The sequence below is a fragment of the Anopheles coustani genome, chromosome 3 (genome assembly GCF_943734705.1).
Source record: "Anopheles coustani chromosome 3, idAnoCousDA_361_x.2, whole genome shotgun sequence".
Classification (NCBI taxonomy): domain Eukaryota; kingdom Metazoa; phylum Arthropoda; class Insecta; order Diptera; family Culicidae; genus Anopheles; species Anopheles coustani.
Genome location: NC_071288.1, coordinates 7,588,155 through 7,613,196, shown reverse-complemented (window position 1 = coordinate 7,613,196; position 25,042 = coordinate 7,588,155). Strand labels below are relative to the sequence as shown.

Genomic DNA, 25,042 nt, shown 5'->3' with positions numbered 1-25,042 from the left:
GTGCTAACAAAGCTGAAAAGAACCACGCAAAAAGCAGATCATCCTTAACGTTTGGATTGAAGACGGCTGATCAAGGAGTTCAAATACGCTGCTCGGGTTTGGCCTGTCCATGTTACTATGTTTGCCTATGTTCAATATTTCCAGCACTGTTGATAATTTTTCCAGCATGTTCGAGAGCACATAGTCATATTTTCTACGGATGGACGGATGATTGGAATGTTGTTGTAGAAACTGCGGCTGAAAGTTCTGCACAGAAAGCAGATCAACTTTAACGACTGGATTGAAGAGCCAATGGACGATCAAGGACAGAAAAAGGCCTTACAAGATTGTTGTTGAAGATATTGTTTTAGAAGTTGCAGCTTGTCTCGAAGGTACAGAGCGACAATCGAATGTAGACGATGTAATGGACGAAATCTTAGCGGTAGCTTCAATCGTGACCGAGCTAAAATTTCTGTATTTGTCGAAATTATCCCGAAAACACGAGCACTATTCAGTTTTGGAGCAGTCGGGATTGATAAGAAGAAACAGTTGGAGCATACGTACGGGATAGCTGCTCGGAGCCGAACTTATAATTCAACGGAGAAGGTAGCCTCAGGATACTAGTATGCGCAAAAAAGTTGTTTACACCTTTTTGAACAGAGACATCTTTCGACCCCGGATTCATAACTATTCGTGGATGAAATTCAGACAGCATCTGGAGTGGACGCAGTCCTGAATGTGGCCTAATAGTCTGCATTGTTTTGAGTCAGAATCTATTCAGAAATGACTTAACAACTCGATCAGAAAAACTGCACCTTATATCGCATGAACGGGCATATCGCAGAATCATCAGTTGTAAAGCCACGAAGTGATTTCTTCAAAAGTTCCCCAGAGTTCAATACCAAATACGGGGAGGACAAAGGAGCGAGAATTATAATCTGTTCGTCTGTGTGCAAAATCAAATGAAGCCATCGAGTGACAGAATCTAGGTGTTATAAAGGTTATGGCGGTTGCGAAATAAGAAGCACTCCTAGATGGATAAAGATTTCGTGGAAAGTTCCCCTGCCTTTGGGATATGAGCAACTTGAACGATTGTCCCCAAAAAGGACTAGTGAATGAAGTACGTAGGATACTTATTTGCGGACGAAGATTACGAGACGAAAGAACCCAATTTAAGGGAAGGAGATTATGTAGTGAAGTTATTACCACGAAGGACTAAGAGCTACTCCACTATCTCCAGCGAATATTATACACTATCGAATAGAGTACAAAGGTGATCATCATCAATGATTTCGGACTCGTTTACTAGGAACATTAACGTAAAAATGTAAACGGTTCGGAAAACAAATTGGGAAGCAAGCCATTAAATTGCATCAGTGGCCGATAGTAATTGCATGAATGGTACTAGCAGTCCTCAACTAACAGAACCGCAAAGAATAATTAAATAACCAAGAGATAACAGGATACGGTTATGTATCACGATTGCGATGGAGAGTAGAGGTAGTGGAGGATGTAGGGATTGAGCCGAGCTGGATGAATAATTAGAAAAATAGTAATAATGAACGAATTGATAAACGAATGAATTATGAATGCGAGGCAACGAAAAATTAAAAATGAAATTAATCGCTAGATAGTTGGCAACGAAAATTAGAAGAGCGATGGCCTACTACTGAACCGAGATGGATCTGCAGATGGAAAAAGATGGAACAAAGTAGACATTGAAAAACGGAAAGAGTTGAACCATCAGTCTTGTGATTGAATTTGACGAGAGTGGATAGTGAAAATGAAACAAGTAGTTGAATTTGGATGTTGAAATATAATGAAATAGAGAAATAATCCGTGAGATCACGACAACAATGAATGGAGAAAATTAGCATTTTACACGATATGCATTTCAATAGCGCCGTCTTCGTGGGGAAGTGGGTTGTTCTGCGTGGTTTCGCTGGGTTGAAGAAAAAGAAGGGAAAATTGAGCCATGAAACGTCCATCAATTGCCTTCAGCCGCTCCTTCTCGAACGGGAAGGTACCCGACAATGACAACGATCTTGTGCTAGGGACCTTGTGGAACAGTTACCCCCTCCATCGGCCGTTCGATAATTTTCACTTTTGTTCACAGAGGACGAACGCTTTCTTCGAAAACAAGTACCTGCTTTTCGCTTATGACTCTTTTCCCGTGACCACCATCCCCAACCAAGAAAAGTGTCGTCCCTGGCATGGACGTGGCAACATTTTCAACAGTTCATTACTAGCGATTGTTCCACTCGACAGGACTCGTGTAAGGACCTGGTCCCTTCCCGTTTTTTTCTCCCCCACGCCTCCAAGCGGACGCAGAAAACTATCCTGCCCAGGCGCAAGGACGCTCAACACCACCACCGACACCTTCGACCGCCAGCGGGCACTACAACGAAATCCTTTTTGATCCTCCGTTCCAACCGTGCTCCGTTCGCTGCGCTTCCGTTGTCTCTCGATGGGGCAACTGAATGCAAGTAGCATTCGTGCACAGTAGCGAATCTTGATGAGGGAAAAAAGTTTTCCCGGCGAAATTGTTTTACTTTTCCTCCGCCTCAGGCTGACCTACTTCCGGGTGAGCGATTCGAGCGAGAGATGAGCGACGTCTCGACCGGTCGGGGGGAAAAGGAGTTTCCGAATGCGAGAAATGTTTCGAGCATGCACTCGATGGAAAAATGGGTAAATGAGAAGGGGAGCAAGTTTTTCAACAGAAGAAAACAGAAGTAAGCAAATGAGTGAATGGAAAACGAGAATGAAAAAAATGGGAACAGAATAATCCAGAAACATCTCTTGTGCGCTTATTTTATGCACGAATGACTTTGAATGTTGGGAAAATGTGCTCCGCGTCCAGATCGCCCAGCACATTCCGCCCCGAAATGGTAGGGAAATCCTCGTTCGCATCGTAAGTGAGCAGCACGAAGGGCTCGGTACAATGCCACGACCACATCCCATAAATCGGTATGATTTTTGATCTGCTTCACCAACCACCCGATACTTCCCGATATCGCTTTCAGTGGTTGTTTTTCACTGGCGATATTTTTTACATTTTCCCAACCACAATGGAGAGCGATTATCCGATTCGGGTGACCTATTTTGCGGCCGTGGTTGAGTTCGATAAAATCAAGCGGTGCAGTGATTGCAAAAACTTCCCACAAACTTTGCTGCCACGAGCAGAACAGACCCCCAGCTTCCGAGGGGAATTTTCCCTCCCGTGGGGAAATCCAGTAAAAAAACATTCACCGTATCTAAATCATCGGCGCTTAACGGAACGGTTAACCACAACGCTCTGCGAACAAGTCGTGTGAAATCGATACCTTTAATTCAGGCGTTCGGGGGAAAACTTTGGAAGACATTCGGATGAATTTCGGAAACGATTTCCACGTGTTGAATACCGCTGAATAGACTCGACTGAGATACAAACCCCAAATGGGTGGGGTGAATGTCGAACATCCCTCAAGTTTTCCCACCTTTTTTCCCACACTTCCGCTTCCTGCGGTGGGCAATGGTGTGGAAATGATAAACATATGCGACCTAACGATGATACCTTCGTCATGGCTAACTAGCTAACATATTGGCAGGGAGGAGTGGGATGGAAAACCTCACCGAACGCCACCGGTGGAAAGTGTCAACCGAACGACAAATCTTTATATTTCTTTTACCCAAACGAACGGGTGGAAAAGCCCGAGACCCCCGGGCTAAGATTCGATCCGAAACGACCGCTTTACGGGTGAGTGACTTTGAATGGAGTAATTACACCGTCGTACGGTGAGCTACCTGGGATGATCAAAGCAAACGGGACCCCGGGTATGTTGTATTCCGTTTCCCTGTCGGAGTGCGGGTCGTTCCTTATGCTTTCCTTTTCCGCACGGACGGCAGAAGCAGAAGGATGCGTCGGTGGATGCCGGTTGGTTGATTGGTTTTGCATAATCAACCAGCGAAACCGGCGGCATTCGTCTTGGGAAAAGCTACTTCCAAGCAACCGCACGCGCGCCAGTCGATTACCGAGGGCACGGCTTGGATGTGTGTCCTTTCCACCGCTCCTCCTGAACCCAACTCCCAACCGTACAACCCATCGATCGTACAATAATGAACTCGGCTCGGCTATTGGCCAGCGCTGGAGGAATCGATGAACCGCCGGCAGAAAGATACGGACCGAGATTTTCCCACCCCGCACCCCACCTCGATTGGAGCTACTCCCGAGCTTCTCGTCTGCCTTGGTCTCAAATCGAACGATTGTTTCTCGAGTACCCTTTGAACCTGACGGCGAGTGGTTTTGCAAGGTTCGATTCAGGCCCGTCCGCCGCCAGCTGCGCTTAACTGCTCTCCACTCTAGGAACGCTTGTTCAGCAACTTTTCGTCCAAGTACCACTCGAACCTCCCCTTACTCTCTGCGATATGCTAATGAACAAAAGCTGCATTCCGGTGGATGGGAGTGTCGTGCGCAATCTTCCATTTCTATTGAACTCACTCGTACCCATTATGTTGTACTTGCGCTTGTTCTCCTCACATTGAGCATCTTTTCATGAAGTCATCGTTTGAAGACAACGGCTACGTTATCACGCTTGATTCTTTAGACTTTTATCAGTCTCATCTCGCCATCGATCGTGTCGGTCAGCTTATTTTATCTTTATTCATGCTTGAAATTTAAATTCAATACAAATAGCGAAAGTTCTAACATTCATGTATACAAATACATATCTCTTTCAAATGCACAAATCTAAGAACGATACAATAAGTGTTACCAAGTTAGCAAAATGTTGCATTGGCCTCCAATGACTTAAGCTGATGTTTATTTTTATATTTTTTAACAACGCGGATGTGCGCTACTTTTGTTACCATTTTGTAAGCTCACGAGAAGCATCTTATAACGTAAAAAGTTGCTATAAAATTCCTAACATCATACTAATGTTTTCATCCCCTTAAAAACCTTTGTATACATTCCATGATTATTCCATTTAATCATTTTGCTCCGAACTGCGAATGCTGAATCGGCAATTTTACATCTTATACCACTTTTTGTAGGTACTCGTAAAATGGAAAACACTTGAAGTATTTACTTGTCATTCTTAAGGCTTTGTGTCCCTCGCAAGTCGTCACGTTACACCGTGTTTGACCTTGGTGGTAAACTTCTGCACGCCCTTACGCCCCTTTAAAACAACAGGCACAAAGAAAAGAAAGGCTTCAAGAAGCCTAGAATTTGGTCGATCAGAATTTGTTTCCCCCTTTCCAGTCGTTCGTTTCCTTACACGCCGTCGTATAACTCTTTCGAGTCGGCTGGCGTGCCTTTGCCAGAGGACTCAGGAAATATTTACCAAGAATTCCTCACCTGCGCTCCCCTTCCCCTTTGGAAGCCTTCTGCCTTTAACGTTCGGTGCTCTTCCCGAAGGCCGATGTGTTGGGCCCGTGAAAGGGTCGGTCGCGAAAAACGACTATAAAAAAAAGCGTGGTTCCAGCCCCTTTCCGGCCCAAAACACGCACGTCGAACACGGGGAAAAGAACCCGGTTTGTGGAGAGGAAAATTTCAAAATGATACCCATTCCACGGCCTGCATACTTAAGCAGTGGCAAATGTTTACCGTCGAGTTTTTCACGCTTGCTCCACAGCCGGAGAAGGTAGGTGCCATCGTGAAAAGCGAGGAAAAAACCGGGACCGGCCGTTTCCCCGACACACCGGACGAGATGTTTCCGGGGTAAAGTAATATTTCCCATCTCGCCCGTGGCAAAACCCATCGATGGTCCGTTTGTTTTTCCGGACCGGGCTTCGAGGCAAATCAACAAATATGGCCGGCCAAGAATTCGGAATCGTCAGTGCTTTCCCTGGGTGTGGGTAGGGGTTTTTTCAACACATACTCATATTTTCTCTTCCGCACACGATCTGTATGTTCCCTATGTGGACACCGTTTTGATTAGCACCATGTGCTTCCCGAATGTCGTGCCCAATGATGACATTTGTCAACCTCGTGTGTCGTTCACACCCCTTCGACACCCGCTTGGTTTGAAACAAAATGTCCCAAAAGAAACATAAACCTGCCGACCCATCTTTCCCGGATGCCACTTCCCTGCCGCATGCGGGCAGGTTGTTGACAAATCGGCTGTGATATGTAATCGGCCGTGTGGTCATCGTGGTGGTAGTAACAAATTTCCCCGAGTCCTTACTCGCACGTCACGGAAAACAGAGTGCCCTATTCAAAGCGCATTGAATTCGTGCCCGGTCGTCGTGTGCAAAACTATGACAGACGCACATAACGCCCAAGATGATGGTTCCCCGTGTTTTGGTTTCTTTTTTCACCCTATATTCACTACCATACGATCATTGTTGGATGCTTTTTCCGTTTGTTTTTGGCGACCAGATACCCCGTCCCATTGCCGGGCGCCAGCAGAGTGGGCTCATTTGCATTCGGTCGTGTTTATGTCGGTCCACACGTTTTGCTGATGACGATCCGATGGCTCTTTACCACGGGCCGCACATTCCTTGCCAGACATTCGGACGCCCTCTAGCTCTCGACTGCTGGGTGGTGAACATTTCTGCCCTGCTCTCCACCCACAGTGTCGCCTTATGACACTACCAAACAACGACGACGACGACGACGACGGTCGGAATGACTTCTGGACAAAGTTTTCTTGATTTCATTACCCACTGAACCGGCAATCGGATGGAACCGCACTTCGACGGAACATTTATTTCAGTTTCGAATGGCAGGACATTGTGAACTTCTGCAACCACACGGCTGGTCGTTCGGCCGTCGTTCGGTTTCAGCCATTATCGCCAGTTTTACTGCACTTTTGTTTCAGTTAAATTAGTCCCATTAGCGTGGCAGACGTGAGGAAGCGGTGCGATCTCCCACGCTGGGGTTGCCGAGGAAGATCAAATCAGACTCGCCGAAACTACTTTCCGGGGAGCATCCTGTGACGAGTACTAATCTCTTCTTTTCTCTTACTCTCTCTCGTTTCAGGTACCTGTAAAAGTTGCAACTGTAAGTATGCGCCGAGCATCTAATTAAACGTATTCACATTTTCAACAGCATATGGTTTCAACCGGTTTGAATCCATTGAATCGCGAGAAAATGTTTCAGCACGAGCTTCATTATGGATCTATTCAGTCATAATTTAAACATAAAAAAGAAAATGACAACCTGTTTCCAGCAAAGTTTCGTTTGTCAAAAGGATCTCATTTAAATAAGATTGGTTTCACTTCAGGTGTAGCTTTGATACTTCTCGATGATGAGATTTCCTCTAAATTAAATTTCAAATCCCACCCGTGCATTGACAAAGCAAGGAGGAAACATCCCATTACCATTTTATCAACCAGTTACCAGACGATAATGCTAACACGGCACACACTAGCAATTACTGCGCTGATGAACCATCCATCACTCCGCGTGAAGTGGCATCTGCGCGCGGAAGAACGATTTACCAAATGAAGTTGATAAGCAGTTTTTCCACCGGCGGCTTGCAAAGTGATGCGCTAAACTGGATTAAGCCCTGCACCGTAATATCTTGTCCTTACCCTTTCACTCTCTCCCTCTCTTTCTCACTCTCTTACGCTCGTCTTTATCCATCATTCAAACGTCGTCGTCGACGTCGTTATTTCCCCCCGGTAGATTATCATTCTGCAAGTCAGCCCCATTCGTGGGAGATTGCAATGTTGCGCCCATATGATGCAGGGCAGAGAAAATGGAACGATCCGTGAACATGAGAAAGGATGTGAATTGCAGTTTTTTCATTCTCGTTAACAAATGCACTTTACAATCAGCGACCCGAATCGGGTGTGTCTGCGGACATAGTCACATCTGCAGAATAGTTTCATATCAATGTAACATTTATGTTTGGTGTTTTTCAAGCTTACATACCATCAGTGTTGATCCATAACATCCACTCTCACGAATTGGTTTTAATCAGTTAGCATAAATGCGAACTTTAGATTCATCATGCTTGCTATTCATGACGTTTTTGCTTATATACCTATTTTTATTCATTCGTTTCGTGTAGAAACTTGGAGAGAATAAAAAATTATGATGATGAGGAGGATTGCTTTTTCTTCAATTTCCATTCGCATGTCAATAACACGCTCTTCACAACAAACAGTTACACTAATGAATATAATTTTTGAAGTATTGCATTCAATCTCTAAATACAGCATTCAATCTCTTTGGTTGTTAAAATATTCGATATTATAAACGCATCTTACCTTTACTCTATGTTTTGATCTCTAGAAAAAATAGCGAAATGGAAACGATGAGGTCCACCACGGAAACCCCAGAATGTTCCTCTTTCTTCCATCCGTCGAACCGAGTAGAAGCAAATTACCTTAAAAGCCATAGAAATATATGATTTTAGACCATGCTCAAAATATGGCTGCGCGTTTCATCAATCGTTTCTTTCCTAATTCGATCAAATTGTTGCTCCATTTCGAGCAAAATGTGCCTTCTACATTCAACAAAAAACGAGCATCGGCTGTTCGCCATTTCGATCACGTTCCGTATTACGTTTCTAAGCTAGATATTCCGTGCTCGAGAAAACGTGGCTATTCGTTGGCCTGTATACCATGTGATTCGCCCACTCAATGCTAATGGATATGGAAAGGATGTGTTGCTTTTTTCCAAAGCTTCCTAGAACGAACTGGTAATGAGCGCCACAAAAGACCAATATTAACGCATTGATTATTGGTGGTTTCCTAAGCCATACAATCATAATTAATGTAAACAAAGCATTTTAATGGGCATAAATTCATGGTTTGTATTTTAATTACATTACGATCATGAAGTTTACTTATTAAACAATTTATAATGGTATAAGATAATACCATTACATTTTTAACGATAAATTAGAAACTAAAGATGTTTATTTCAAATAATTTTATTTTCTTAAATATTTGATACAGGCCGTAGAATTTTGCTTCTGAGTAACATGCTTCAACATCCACTTTTCTTATCGACAACCTTTTTACCTTCTGAAAGCGGCACATTAAAGCTTAAAGCCTCGCGTGGGCGAGGGTCACGTTAAAAAATACGCCAAAAACTTTGTGTCTAATTAATGTAAATTGAACCAGTGTCCTTCGCGCCGGCCTGTTCCACATGAAACATGGGTTGCCACACTGCGTAATGAAAATATTATAAGCCGACGTACATCATCATGGACCGGCTCTGGCAGGCACGTAAAACAAAGCAAATGGCGGCAACACTACCTCGCTGTGGTGAAGCGAAACTTTCACCAAAAAGGCACCAGAAACGAATAAAATCGCCGGCATGAGTGAGTAACGGCACGGCGACCGCTGCGACGACTGCGTGACGAAACGATGTGTCCCAAAACTGACGGCCGTACCTTTTTCACGTTCACGTTCGCGTTTTTCGCCACCCACTCTTAACCACCGGAATTTCGCCTGATTTGGGTTGATTGTTTCTACTTTTTTTGTGCTGCGTTCTCAACACTGATACCTCACACTCCGAGCAATGGCGTTGTTTTGTTCGCTTTACCGTTGGCCACAGTTTGTTTGTTTCGGGCCGCCCTGGCCCGTTCGGCTGCCGTTGACATGCCTAAGCCGTGCGGCTTAAAGGAGAGCTGCAAACTTTAATGAGATTGTTTGTGGCTTTGGTGATTTACTGACTCCCACAGGATTGCCATCATGGCATTCCATTTTCTTTTCTTTTTGTCCCCTCTCGGCTCAAATATTTCACCTGGCTCCATCCTAACCTAGGCCCTGCTGCTCACTTCGGTGACAGAGTGTTGGTATCTTGCTTCCATGCTGAAATTAATTTACAAAATCTTGTTCTTCCCAATTAACGGTTCTACTGTCTTGGCGTTTTTTAATTCAAATTCGCACCAAACGTCGTTAGAAACGATGCGGTAACATTCACAATGATGGACGTTACACAATTTCTTGATTCTGAGAATTAATTATTTTGCAGAGTGTATTTCTTTGCCATGAATCTAAAGCAACCAACTTGCCAAGCGTGAAACACCAGGCGTCTCCATTTGTTCACATTTTTATATTATTTTTATATATTTCAAAAAATTTCTAAAGCTACACCTTACGATATAAAAGGGTACATCTGGTTTGTTTTATAAACTTGAAACTTAAATCATTCAACTTCAAGCACTCCCATACCAAATAACAACTCTGCGAAGTTGCGCTTCATCCGGTCCGCTTAGTTTGTTGCACTAGGTAATGATGTAGAAGCGATTTCTGATGTTGATAGCAACGCCATCTACCTTAAAAGCCCTAGAAGTTTCCTAGAGTTTCCTGTGGAAAAAGGAGCAACAAATGTATCATCGTTATTGCTCACAATACTTTCCAGGCTTAAGGGGTGCTTGTAACTGCACCCAAGCACAATTTTCCATACAAAGGCAGCAAACTAACACGCCCTTTTCTATTCGATGTTCTTTTCCTTTGCAGCAACGGTAGGAAAACAGATCAAAGGAGGATACTTATTGCGCTACAAAAGTGAGTATTTTTATTTACATCCTCACGCTGTTTCTTCAGCTCGTTATGGTCCTTTTTTGTATGCTTTATATTCGAAAGGTAAATGTGAAAAAAACAATACTCGAAAATTAGTTTTCTATATTTCATCATTTCAAGTTTCTCTTAAAACTACTATTATAATATTACAATAAGTTTTCATAAGCATTAGGTTAAACAAAATGTAATTTTGTCGTACACCAATGTACAATACCTGGCCGTCCAAATATACATATACACAAAATTATAAGATCATAAATCCGACTGCAAATTGTTATACACATTTTAAAATGCGAAAGCCGTCCGTCGTATCCCTTTCAACAAACATATGTAAATCCTACACACAACAAGTATGCCACAAACTTAAGGTATGTTAACGTACTTCTGTCGCCTACGAAGAATTGGGAAAAGCCTTCCAATCAACCCACACTCCACCATCGAACCGTAGCATATCCACTGCGAAATTCTCATGTCACAAACCAACCGTGCGTGCAATTGTAATGATTCACATCCGAAGCATCGTAAATCTCCCGCCAGCCGCCAGTGCCAGGCAGGACAAAATTCCTTCGAGAGCCTTTCCATTCATTTTGCCTGCTTTTTTTGTTTTGTTTGCTTGTCCCTGTGCTACCTTCTTCTGCTATTCATCACTAAGAAAGGGCACTCTGCATACCGGAGGCTTCTTGGCGCAGTTCCGAAGAATGCCAATGAGATTGCCCGGATCTCGACGGTGTCTGTTGATCGACGGAGGAGCGTTGGGGATAGAGTGGGGCAGTATACTGAAACACGAACTATCCTGTTGAAGGTGAACTATAGTGCAAGCATCCTGGACGACCTTACCCTGACGAACCTTTTGCCTTAGTGGGCTGAGTATTGTATCGCGGAACGAATCGATACGATTACGCTCCGGTGGCATTGGATGAGAGGCACGTTTTCTCAACACTTCCGATGCACTGTTCGAAGAATGAAATTATGTTAAAGAGAAGCTAAGCTAAGCTTTTCTTCTCCAACTTATAGATAACATTAAATTATGTTGTTTAAAACTGCTATTTACAATCAGCTCTCGATCGTAACGATGAGTGACTCACACTAGCTCAGGTCAAGTATTTGCAAGTATCAATGCAGAAAACCAATTAAGATAAAACACATTCACGCTGAATTACTCATTTAAGTCTGAACTGCTGAAATTCCACCAACAACACTACTACTTGTTTCCGACTATAAAAGCCATTTTCATGAAAGGTTCTTGGAGCTCTATCTTCACTATTATTGTTGCTCGATAGAACAGCACACCCCATCGTCGAGGGTGCCCGCTGGAAGCTGTTTCATTTTCCTCCCTTTTCGCCTCATACCCCAACTCATCAGAGACCACCGTCCGCAAACAGGCGAAACATCGAGCGGACGCGACCGGAAGCGGCACCGGAAGCAGACAATGAACACGATCCATTTACGCCGAGCGCCGACGGTGTGAGTCGGGGTTTCCGCTCTCTGGTGCACGACTTTTCCCCCTGGGGCGTTTATGATATAATTTGATTGTCGCAAACTTTTACGTTGTCACGCGTCACGCCTCGGCGGTTCGAAGCACGAACTTGCGAGCCCAAGAATGCGACGACAAAGACAAATGACGGATGCAGGCTGCATAGTGCCCAACCTGGAGCTGGCGGAAAATGAAGCCACGAAGGTGCATCATCACGAGCCACGCGGGAACCGTAATTGATTGCTCGGTGTTGGCGTGTCGAGCAAGTAATTACAGTTGCGCCGGTACAGGCGGATGTTCCAAAGCAAGGAGGGATAACAGGGCCTAAGGATACATTTTGGTTCCATTCGGCCAACAAACTAGCCAATTCGGGCTCAATCGATACCACTAAAACCCCAGTGCATTCACTCATTTTTATGAATTCTGCATCACATACACGCGTGTCGTAGAAAATTTATAAGAAGTTCAGCTGTTTCTAAATTACGCCAATAATAATTATATGTAGTTTTTCAAAATAAACATATTCAAGAATACTGACTTCATCAACATCTAGGTTGACTCTATCATGCTATCCGTCACACATGAAAATTGATAACATTTCAAATAAATCCATCGTGAAGAACTTCATTTCATCCTTGGCTGGCATAATGCATAAAGTTGGTTTTAAGAAAGCTTATGAAGAAGATCATCAAGGCTTAATATTGCTCCGGGTAGGCAACTTTCCCTTTTATCGTTTCATAATGCACATGTAATCATTGGTTTATCCACCGCGCTTGTAAGTCTCACATCAACGGTTAAGTTCTCAAAACACATTGGAAAAAAGTATATCGATTTTTTCAACTTAGAGTTTATCGTACGATCGAAAGTAAAACAGCCCCAGGAACCTATATTGCCATAAGGATTTGAAGTAGCGGCGCTCTCCAACCTCCCATACATGTCACGAATCACCCAGGCAGGTCCACAGGTGCAAACACCATCGAACCTCGTGTATGTGTGTTTCTGGGTTCAGTATGTGTCAGAAGAGGTTTGGTAAATATTGGGTGCGAAGAAAACAAAATGGTTCCAGCATTGCCGGCAAGCACCCGCCCAGGTGACGAAGAGCCGGATGATGCGTGATGATCGGCTCAATGTTTGACACGTGAAGCAGAATTATTTCTCACCCTCTCCAAAACCGGTGGGTATCTTGTGTGTGTGCTCTCGTGCCGGGTTTTCCCGGAATGTTTTGCGTTGGAAAGGCGCAATAATGTATCCAAGAAGCATCGGTCTTGAGTCCGACGATAAGCCGTCAAAATGGTGTCTGTTCCAGTGAACGTGAAAAACCATGATTTTCCCCGGACGAAACGACATTCCAAGAGGAGTTCTACGCTCCACCGCGCGGTGTCTCTGTTCGTTCTTAATGCCAAAGTAGACAGGCAGCATGAACAAGGGCAAACAAACAATAAAATTCTGTCTGTAAGTCTGTTGCGGTTCGTTCTCCGCCCCCGGTATCAGGATGAGTGCAGGCACGTACCTACATGTAAACAACCGAAACACTGTATTCCAAGTACGCGTGTCATAATGTTTGGCCAAAATGTGACAAAAACCAAAGCACTCCACAGCAAGGACTTTGCCGGGAAATTTCTTCGTTTACCGCAGAAACCTGTGCGTGTGGAATATAAGGAAAAAAACCTCCTCTGAGCCAGCTACGTTAATTGAAAACGAATAACGCAAGCACGTCAAAAATATTGCAAACGTAAAAAGATTCTTTGGAAATCCGTTTTTTTATTCAATATTTTTTAAAGTCGAACTGATGGAAAATACATTCTTCGAAGTCGCACCAAAACAAAAATGCAATTGTTATCCTATATTTCATATCGTATTTACTCGTTTGGTGTTTCCTAAGTACAAACGTTGCACTAAATTTAATAACGTTTGAAACAGTTAAGGATAACAATTTCATTTCGCATATTAATAAATCCGAACCCTTCAAATGTCCTCAGCAAAAACTGAAAAGATTACGTTGAGATCGTCATAATACATACAATCCCAATTTCGCTCGCCCCGGAATGATTGATGGTACTTCGTGGGTCACGGGCTCTTCATGTCACGGGCACAGCTTTCGGGCACGCCCTTTTCGCCCCCAGCTGAGCGAGTGCATCACCGGCGGACTAAGGACAAAGGGACGCGGATACCAGCCGAGCAAAATCCCGAACCCACCATCGTTTGGTGCATTTGATCGCTGTCCAACTTCATTACCCCGACCATCGATCCGGTGATATGATTAATGAGGTCATTTCTTCGACTGGTCCATCTTCTTTGCCTTCCCGTCCCTTCGAAAGACCGGAGAAAATGAAAATCCTTTCCATTTTCTCCCCGGGGACTTTCGAGAAGATTTGCCGCTCGAACGTCGAAGATTTCACCGGTCAAACCGGTGTCAATTTTCATTTCCCCAAAGGACGCCGTCCTAATGACATGCGTCACAGGATGCGCGTGGAGCACGCAGCGCTGAGAAGTGGCTGGGCCGGACGAAAGTGTTTCCGCTTTGGCGCATCCTTTCCTTCCAACAACGGCAGGGCAAGCTTTGGAGCGTTGGTCGCGATGGACGGGACGAGTTCCTTTCGGCTGATGAGCGAGAAGTGATAGTAAATTTAATTAAACATCAGGTAACAGACAACCACATCCACACACATACCGAAGCACACTTGCAAACTAGTCAGTGGCATGGGCACCTTTCAGGAAATTTACCCATCCAAAATGGTCGCAGAGGAAAGATAGCTGAAAATTGACTTTCGTCTAGAACGATGAAGAACCTCTGAAATCAAGCTTCTTGGCACTAGCGAGAGCAATACTTTTCTAATAATCTCTACAGACAACGCAAGCGGGGCGATTTGGGACACGGAGAGGGCACACGAACGGGGTGGAAAGCCAAACCCATTACGGTGCGGACTTCGAAAGCGCCGGAAGAAGAGTTGAGGTTAAGAGGAAATTAAACGGGGCCTGAATGCCCGCCGGCATTCCACGAACCATCGGACTGGGTGGGTGGCGTGGATGGAGGTGTGAAAACTTTCTACCAGGTTTTCTCGCCTCTTCCCCTCCCCGAGGGGAGTAAGGGGCCCGCCGGAGGAGTTATGATTTTAATTTGTCCAAGTCCACGTGGGGAAAGTAATTTTCGAAAAATTTCATTTCGCCACCCACCGGCGCAAATGGGAAAAGTGTTGATGAGAATTTTTCGGCGAAACACACACACACACCGACCGTACGAAGACCGGAGTGTGACGATCATCTTTCAGCACGACCTTGAAACAATGTTAAACTTTTCCCACAACCCATTTGTTTGACGCCGTGGCTACACAAACGTCCTATTGCCTTCCAGGAGTCAAGTTTCACATGCGATTCCTAAACAAACCCTGGCGACGGTAAGGTTTTCTTCTACCATTGTTGAGCCGACCGCTCCGACCGGAACAAAGATTCTTTCCCCGAGATCCCCTGCCCCTACCGGTCACATTCAATGACTTTCAGAAGAAGAAAAATCTTTTGCGAACATCCTTTGTGCTAATGTATCGTGTGTCGCCGGAAGGAACCGAAAGGATCAAGGCCAGCAATTGAACAATGAACCACTAGCACTACCACTCATCCTTCCTTTATGGATTTTCGATAAAAGTGATGAATATACGACGTCTCACAGGACACGTGGAGTGAGGCTTTTCTTTTTGTTTAGCTTGGGGAAGCTCTTTGAAAATCTTGACCGTCACAATCGAATCACGATGTGAGGAAAACCTATCGCGCTACATCTTGTTACTCCCGTTTTCTCTCTTTTCACTTCATGTACCTGCCGGCTTTCCTTCTTCAACGTTCGAGAGTTAGTACGTAATTGAATATTTCAGTAGGGCCTCTTTTTCAGTTGAAAACCTTTTTCTCGAATCGATCGGGAACCTTCATTGTTTCATACTCCTTCGATACTTGCTGTTTTCCTTCCTTTTTCTTACTTTTCAACAATCCTCTGCTTAGTGAAACAACGAAGGTATTCTAGGAATAAAAAATTATGAAACTTTTGAAAATCCGTTTTAATCAGATCCATCCCAAATGATTCTATTTTTCAATCATTTGTCTCTCACTTCAGAGAAAACTTGTTCCACCCTCTGGGAAAACACTAAAACGCCGAAAAAATAACAAATACCCGAACAACTACCTACCTCCCACTTGAGCCATGTTCTCGCATAACGGTATTCAAATTGTACACCGTCCGTTTTCATTTTTACCTACCTTATCTTTCGCAGAGCAAGTCCTGTGGAGCCGTTGGTCGGAGGAATGGGTTGTGCTGTACGATGACTCCACTATGGCCTGGTTTACGGTAAGTTCTCAACACGAAATGAAAATTGTCTATCCTTTCTACCGTCCCTCCCGCTTGTCATTTTCACAATCTAAACATTTTGCACTAATCGAAGCAAAGAGATGGTACAATAAACAAACCATTACCAAAAACAGGGCCAGAGAAGTGATGTGTGAAAGAAAAACGAATTCAAATGAGCAACAAGCAGTCATTTTTTGAAGGATAATTCGTTTTCGTAATTGTCTACTACTTTGTTGTTTTGTGGCTGATAGGTTCATTTCCTCATCTTTCTGGTATTTCGGCAAACCAAAGCTAATTTAATAACCAAAAGATTTTAAAGAGGAATTCCAAAAGCTGCTACCTGTAACATATATCCTAAACTGGCAAAATATTTCCGTTGAAAAATCCCTTCTTAATCAAACGAAAATCCAACCAATGGAATCGAAAAGGGTTGGGTGACCTTTGTCTACGTCGAAATGGTGCGCTACTTTTGCTTTCTTTAGCCATTAAAAAGAGGAAAAGCTTCCCCAACCGAAGCGAAACGGAATGCATTCCATTGGCTAAATATTTTATCAACAATCCAAGGGCATTTTTAAGACTAGCATCCCTAGCCCTCCGCTGCGGTCAGTTTCCTTGGTTTCGGGATCGTACGGTGTTTGTAAGCAAATCCACCGGTATCATGTTTCTACCTTAGTTCGACATTTTTTCCCTCAAAGCATATGCTGTTGTCTTTGCCCGACCGAATGGAGCACACCATAACCAAAACCTGCTGCATATTTATGACCATTCGGTTCAGTTCGTTACGGCAAAGCTGGCTAACTAGGGGCATGCAAGCATGAAACGTCAGGTCAAAGTCGTTAAGCTCCGTGTAATATGGGGAACGAGAAATAAATTTCAATTCCATTCCCCTCTTAGTTACGTCGTGGTGGAAAGACTTGCAGCGACGTACACTTGGGTAGTTGGTTATCCGTACTCGTTTCTTTTTTTCTTACTGTCGAGCTTCAGTGTTATCTTTCACCGAAACCTCCACCGCACAAACAACAGTCACAATGAAACCCCTCGAAGGCTGGAAAGCACACCGCGGCTCCAAGCCGGCACGATGGAAATTTGTATTAATTCCATCCACCCAACGGGGGATACAAGTTCGGCTTTGCAGTTTCACTGTACTCTGTACCCGGTCAGGTTAACTGCCTCGCGCAGCAAAGATAGAGGATGCATCGTTGTGTAAGCAAGTGCAAAACTTTCCCCGCTACATTAAATTACATGCATTAAACATGCACGTGCCATCGCACCGTTCCTCCTCGTCCGCGTCTGAATGGCCATGGCTTCCATCCCTCGCTAGGTGCAAAGTGTTGAAAGCGAGCCCGGGAAGTGTTTGTCTGATACATGCTCATCAAAATGTTGGTAAATTAGATCAACAAATTTGAGCGAGTTTATGTGCACTGCCAGACCAGGCAAATGTACACGATTTGCGGGCGGTTTTTGTTTCCTACCTTAGTCCTCTATTCGAAAACTTTTCGAGGACTCCTGAACATGTTTAGTCGTTTACTGCTTAATGTAACCAGTGTGTATGTTTTCATCACTTGTGTATCTATAATGTATTGGAAAGAAATTCATGTAAATGAGCAAAATAAATTAAAATTGGACTTTCCACTAGGTTTCATTGCTTCACATCAAACCACAGACAAATTCATCTTTATAAACGAAAAACAACATGGATTCTCTATAAACACATAACGCTAGTTGTTTTTTATTATTGAAAATAAATTGATTGATTCAACACAACTTGACGAAAAAGCAGTTAAAACCACTTATAAGTTAATAAACATTCCATGCACGTCCTTTTTCATTTTCAATGTTACGTTAATTAAAGTGAAAACCTCGGCTGTGCAATTAAAATGTAATGTTTTCATAAAGCCTTGCGGAACATCAGTATTCCATAGCACTATGTCTGAATTTTCCCTCCCTCATTCCTACCTCAATGCGCCGAATTGCACTTCCCGATCGAATCGATTTCGAACACGAAAATAAAACGCAATTAATCATTCCTCTCTTTTTCCCACCGGTTCGTCGATGGGTCACAGGAACCGGGTCGCTCGTCACCTGCCGGAAAGATCCTGGTCAAGGAGGCACCGGAAATGCTGGCGATAGCACACTGGACCGGACAAATACCCCGGCGGCCACCGCTCCCGGATGGCGTCAGCGTGTCGCAGCTCATCGCACTCGGCTCCCGCCGGAAGCGCTCCAAAGTCTACTGGATGATAGCAAAGTCGGAAGAGGAAGTCAGGTATGTTGCAACCGTCCACCGTAAACAAACTGGCTGGCAGCAAACGGAACGACATCGGCACTAGGTCACACCACAGCGGCTGCTTCTGGAGTTGAAAACCGCGGACGACATCAAACGCATGTGCCATAGATTTCCGCTTCAACGCCACCCGGTTCCGGCATTTTCATAGCCTGCTTCCCTTTTCCACTGAAATTTCATCCACACCCCACTAGGTGTATCTGGTTTTAAAAGCTTTTCCGTGCCGCAATTGATTTGCGGTAATTTCCCTTACATGCGCTTTCCAATATTATCACTCCATTAGTCCCGACAGTGTCGAGGGACATCCGCTTACAGCGATAGTAAGCGGATGATGCGGAAGGTTTTCGATTCCATGACTCAAATGAACCGCAACCATCAACGGTCTGCACTAAACCCTGACGACAGTCGAGTTGGTAAATACGAGTTCTGGCTTGTTTGTTCTTTTGGATAATTTATTACACGCCCTATAGGGATTGAAATTTGTTTCAGGAACATAGAACTCAGCCTGGGATTTTATTGCTTACGTAGCGGGTATAATAGACTAGAGATTTAATGGCCGAAGAGACTTTTATCAGAGTCACCCTTCACGTTTTTTCGGTTGTGCCAACAAATAACGACAAAATCTGCGCAGTTTGTGGAATAAGCGAAACAGTGAAGCGTTCCTATGGAAACTATTCAAACACGAACCCCCGGTACGGGTTCAAGTGACAATGTGACTTGTTGATTCTTCACACAACTCTCAGGCCCAGATCGGAACGACGAACACGCAGCATCAGCGTCCTCTAGCGCCTTTGACTCGCAGCGCAGAACAAACAACGCCGTTTGTCTAATCACGAACATCCCAAATAAACAAAACTTTCGGTGATGGATAAGTCTTCGGGATTAAAGCCAAATATACATCCACCGTTAGGCCAAAGCCCATGGCCTGTAGAATCGAGTCATGCTGTGTACCTGCCGGAAAGGAGCACGACCAAACGAACTTTGCCTCTCCACAGCGAGATGATAAATTTTTCTTTGATTCCCCGGTAAAGGTGAGCAAACCTTGGGGACTTCTGCTCCTGCTGAAAATAGCTTTGGACTGGTTCAACCGACGGAAGTAACAAGCAAAATGGTAGGCAGAGCAGGGAAAACAGAGAAAAAAAACAGAGATGGTAAAAGATATCGAGAAAGGACAAACAATTCACTGACAATAATTGAGACAGTCAAACGGGAACAGGCGCCACGGGACATCGGTCGGGTGTGCCGACTCCACCGGCAATGGCACCATGGCAATAGCCATAACTGCACGAGTGGGGTCTCCTCAATCCAATTCTCATCCACGAAGGTCGGGTGTCGGGCTGGGCGAAGGTGGACGGGGTCACCGTGACATGGGACACGGGCGAATTTGTTGACATAAATTAGCGATAACATTTTCGCCTGGCAACACGCTCTTGTCGTTTTCGCTTCGGATCGTGCAAACAAAGTCGTACAAACACGGCGTTTGCGATGACTGTCACCATCGATGGCGCCGTTTGGGGACGAAGGGTCGACGCCGAGATCTCTCGAGCCTGCCTTCACCGGCGACGAATTGAAATAGAAGCTTCGGAAATCCGAGGCATAAAGCAACGATTTTAGAATTCGATTACTGTTTGCTCAGTAACGTTTTCAGTGCGATTTTTCAACGTTTAACAATGCTCAACGTCGGATGTAGCAACCGCTGATGTTAATGTTGATGGCCTCCCGTCGGTGGAGAAGTTAATTTATTTTTGAATTTTTGTTTCCGTTTACTACTGGATTATTATACTTTGTACGATGTCGGTTAGCAAAGATTAGATTCCACCACCACCCAAGGCGAGTGTTCTCGCAATCTTTAAATGTTCTTTCCGTGTACCGTACGAAATAAAAAGAGTTCTGAAGATGAAATTTTGCTTCGTACACAAGTTCCACCCTGCGCAAGACCCATTACTCGCTGCCAGCTTCCTTCGGCCAAACCTCCTTCGCGTGGTTAAGGTTAAGGTTTATGGCACATCGATTGCCACCGACCAGACCAGATGGTGCATTAAATGTTTCATAAAATGGCTCGCCAAGGCAACCCGTAAATGCGGCAGCTGGTGCTACCTCTTAAAGTTGCCAGTTGGTAAGCCTTTTTTTTCGTTGCGCCAGTGAATAAAGACGCCTAACATGCCACCATGACCGCGCCGGTTGCCCACAGCGGAGCCCCCGGGAGGACAAGAAATTAACTTTTCATTCGAACCCGTTCTCCGAGCCCGTCGAAACGGCCGATCGTGGGTAGGAAAGTTTTCATGTTCTCCCATTATCATCTGTCACGGTCCCAGTGGCGTACAGTGGGCTCGTGGTGAGAATAGGAAGGATAAACTTTGGACCTTCGTGCATAATTCAGGAAAACATTTACATCTTAAAACATAAAGTACCAGATGCAGAATTGAATTAGGTGCCAAAGAAATGTTTAAATTAAAAAAAAATAGCTGGTTTACTTTTGTAATCATACATTCCAATATTATTCTACTTGAATTGAAATGTAATTCAAAATCACAAAAAATGTATTCAAAGAAAACATGCTGTTGTGAGGAATCATAAATAAATCCGGTTAAGTAAAGAACACCAACCGTCTCCAAATTCACCCAATGTGTGTGAACCGGTTCGAAGAACGGGCGCAATTATCCACTTCCAACTAAAAACTCACAAACTTCTAGTCCTGGACATAAAACTTTCCGACTTACAAGCGCACCCATCGAGTGGTGCCCAATGAGCAGGTTAAAAGCCTACCTCAGACTATTCACTCGCTTTATTGTTCCATGATCCTTGGCCGAAGAACCTCTCGAAAGTAAGTTCGTTTGTGAAATTAACTGCTCGACAAACAAGCGACGGTATTTTGAAGTCCCAACACAACATGGATTCCATCGGCCAACTGTTGGCATCCCGCTGGCCACGCATTACCGACCGCGAGCTCCCGTGCATAGTGAACGTCATGGATCGGTTCATCGGGTTCTTCTCGTGGAGTCTGGAACATCGCAATACCTGGCTGAAGGCGGTATTCATCGTGCTGGCCGTGTCGTATGAAACCAGCGCCATCACCTCCATGCTGTTCGTCTATCGCGACGGTGTCCTATCGGAGCGCAGTTTCTCGATGAGCTTCGTCACGCTAACTGGAGCGATGTGCATCGTGCTTTGGGTATCTCTGGCTGTCTTCCGGCGGGATCTTGCTGCGATGGTGCAATTTCTAACCCATCGTCAGAAGACCATTCACGAGCTACAGCCGGACCGTCGTGGGCTTACGGGGAAGGTAAAGCTCTACCTGTGGCTTTTCTATCTGCAAAACATCGCCCAGGTGTTCTTCTGGATCAACGTGCTCAAGTACAGCAGCCCACTGGCCGTGTTCGGTTTGCCTCTGCTCGATACCGTCAACGTGCTCCTGTATCCGCTGGCGATCACACTCATGTCGCTCATGTTCATCCACACGCTCATGATCGTCTCAACGCTGCTCAGTGGCCTCACGATGGAGTTCTATTGGCTCGGGTACGAATTCGAAGCGATTTTCAGCGACTGTGGTTCACTGGTAGCAGCCCGTAGACCCCAGTACTGGGACGCACTGGATCTCAAACTTCGGCGGTGTATCCTCGAGCATCAACGGCTCCTGGTGCAGCTGAGTACCCTGCGGAACAACCTGAAGCCATACTTCCTGCTTAATCTTATCGTGGACTTTTCACTCATCACGTTCGCCGGCTGCGAAATGGTCATCAACAAGGAGGGAGGCCAGTCATTGTACAGCATCCTGGCCGCGCTGACGGCCTGCCTGAACATGCTCATCTTCGGAGGGCTTTGCGATTTACTCAAAATACAGGTCCGTTGCGTTGGAAGGAGAGTATTTGCCGGCGGGTAAAGGAACTGACTCCAACTGACCCACTCTCGTTCTCACCGGAAACAGGTGTACGCCATCAAGTTCCACCTGTACAGCTCCCAGTGGACGGATCACCTTCGGCCAGTGTCGGGCCCACTGTACCGGCGCTACCGGCGGGTCCACTCGAGCATTCGGATCGTGATGACGCAAGCCGAGCACGAACTGCGCATCAGTTGCGGCAGTGTCTACGATATGTCGCTCGCAACCTGCTGGGCCGTGCTGCAGTTCAGCTACTCCGTCTTCACGCTGCTCCTCAGCTTCTTCGACAACACCCCGAAAGCCGTCTAACCGTGCGTGCGTGTATCTGCATAACGGAATCGCCTTTAATCAGCACCATCTCAATGGAGCTCCTTCCGACACCAGCTGACTGCGGCTCCCTTCCCAAAACACGCCCTCAGGACACTAAACTTCTCCCGGTGTGACTATTTTTAGTGTGCACTTTTAACGATGGCTGCCGAGCGAAACTTAAAATAAACATCTCCACACACCCCCGGGCATCACAGACCGCTTCGGGCACGTGCGTCCTCACCAGAGCACGTGCCGGTAGTGCTATGTTGAATTTAAATTGAAAATTTCCCCAACCATCGCCATAGTTGTGGCCTTAAGTAGACGCCTTCACTCAACCGCCACGCTTCGGGCCAGATGGAACACGAAACGTGATACTTGTTTCGGCCGTACCGAGTAAGGCTGAGGTTTGGAAAATTCGAATACATAAACAGGCGTCCATCTTTCAGCAAAGGGTTGGGAAGGACCGCACAATTATATCATTTTAGAAATTCACAGTTGGTTTCACCTATCGACGAATTAGAATTTCGAGCAGTTGAACTGTTTTACTGACCAATTGTTTAATTCCAAATATCTTAGTTTAAAGAGGCAGAGGATTCGCACAAAATTACTGTAGTTTAAAGAAAAAGCATGTGTCAATTGCTTCTACAATGAGCTACTCTTAGTCTTAGAAACTACTGAATCTAATGATAACTTCTCATAAGCACAATTTCATTTCAAATCGAACTAAATCGAGTAAATAGAACCAATTATACTCTGTTCATCCCAACGATCGAATTTAGGAAATGCTACACTTCAAATTGTGATTCCCTTCCTTCTACAAGATTGCCAGATAACAAGTCCCCGACACCTCCGCCAGCCCTTTCCCCGTTCGTTCGGGTAAACAGTAAAGCTCGTGCAAGCTGAGCAAATGAAATCCGACGAGAAATCAAACGAGCGCTTGATGTTGACTCACTTGCCCCGGTGCCATTCTCCCGATCGAGCGCTTTCGACAATGTAACAACGTTTTAAGCTTCACCACTATTTGTCCCCGTCAGCGCTGCTAGCCAATGTTGCTATCTGGCTCGAAGCCATTTCACTCATCGCACTAACTGCCTGTGCGAAACTGTACTTTCCTTTTGCTTTTTGTTTTCACAGCGACTGGATTGCCGCAATCACGAAAACGGTAAGTTATTTTCTAAGATCTCATTGCCTATATATTGCCACTGGCTTTGCTTTTATCTTCTGCCGCTTCATTGGACATTCCCCCCCTCCGTCGCTTTCGCAAACAAGCAAATATTGAGCTTTCCTTCTGAGTGGTGGTTGCCGAATGATAAGCTGGGTTATCGAGGCAATCAATTCGTATTGGATTGTGAACATCAATTAAACTGTCGCCTACTGATTTCTAAATTTTCTATCGCATTTTTCCCGAACCAATGCTGAGGGAGCATGAGGCGATGGAAATGAACGATGTTGGTAAAAATTTAATCGCAAAAAATTTAGAGGAAATTAACCGGACACCTGACATACTTTTTACTCCTCTTCGGAACTTCACCGAAATAAAAACATCTATTTTATTGATACAAAATTGTGAATTGTGAAAACATCTCATTATGCGGCTTTGCAATCACAACAGAACTTCATCGAAATGAGCTTCGAAATTCGTTTGAGCAAAGTGCCAATCAAATACACAACGAGCGCCAGTTATGGTGTTCCACTCTCGCAACATTTCCATCGATCCGCCCCGTCCAACATCTTGGTTGGTTCTTGGCTCAAAGAGAGCTTCCCATCCCCGGCTGGCTCCTCAACAGTAACAACGGTCCCATCTCGGTTCGACAGCTCCCGAACCATCGAATTCATCCAGTGAATCCATTTCGTGCCATTTCCGATTGCTCTTTTCCTATTTCCGACCCGAAATTGACGATGACCGTGTACGAGCCGTGCGCCGGCCGGGATACCCAGAAATCTGCGGAGCGGTTGTATATTTATTCTCCGGACATATCTCCATAACTTCCAAGCATCATTGAAACATCGATTTCGACATTGATATAACTTTTCGGGTCGAACACTGCTGGCTTACCGGGAGTAGTTTCGGCGATGAGGTGGAATTAGAAGGACCGGCGAAGTTTATGTAGCCAATCTCTTCTTATTTTTTCGGTACTTACTGCTGATCCTTTCCAATACTTCAACCATGATAGGGAAAGATAATTCTACTAGAAAATTCATTACTAACCACGGACGGATTCTTATCATGAAACCAGGATCGTTTACATTTTTGTTCAATTATATTATTCTGTTCATCAGATAATCCGGGACCTCATAAAATTGTTCCTAGACATATTTTAACTA

At 44.8% G+C, this 25,042-nt stretch overlaps 1 protein-coding gene across 1 annotated transcript in view; it reads left to right on the top strand.

Annotated features, from left to right (window-relative positions):
- LOC131260546 (uncharacterized) overlaps window positions 1–25,042 on the top strand; it is a 38,517-nt gene that overhangs the window by 7,467 nt on the left and 6,008 nt on the right. The window contains exons 2-6 of the mRNA XM_058262297.1: window positions 6,941–6,961; window positions 10,381–10,428; window positions 16,174–16,247; window positions 18,311–18,513; window positions 23,852–23,879. Of these exons, the coding sequence (XP_058118280.1) occupies window positions 6,941–6,961; window positions 10,381–10,428; window positions 16,174–16,247; window positions 18,311–18,513; window positions 23,852–23,879 (374 nt within the window). The remainder of the gene's footprint in view (window positions 1–6,940; window positions 6,962–10,380; window positions 10,429–16,173; window positions 16,248–18,310; window positions 18,514–23,851; window positions 23,880–25,042) is intronic.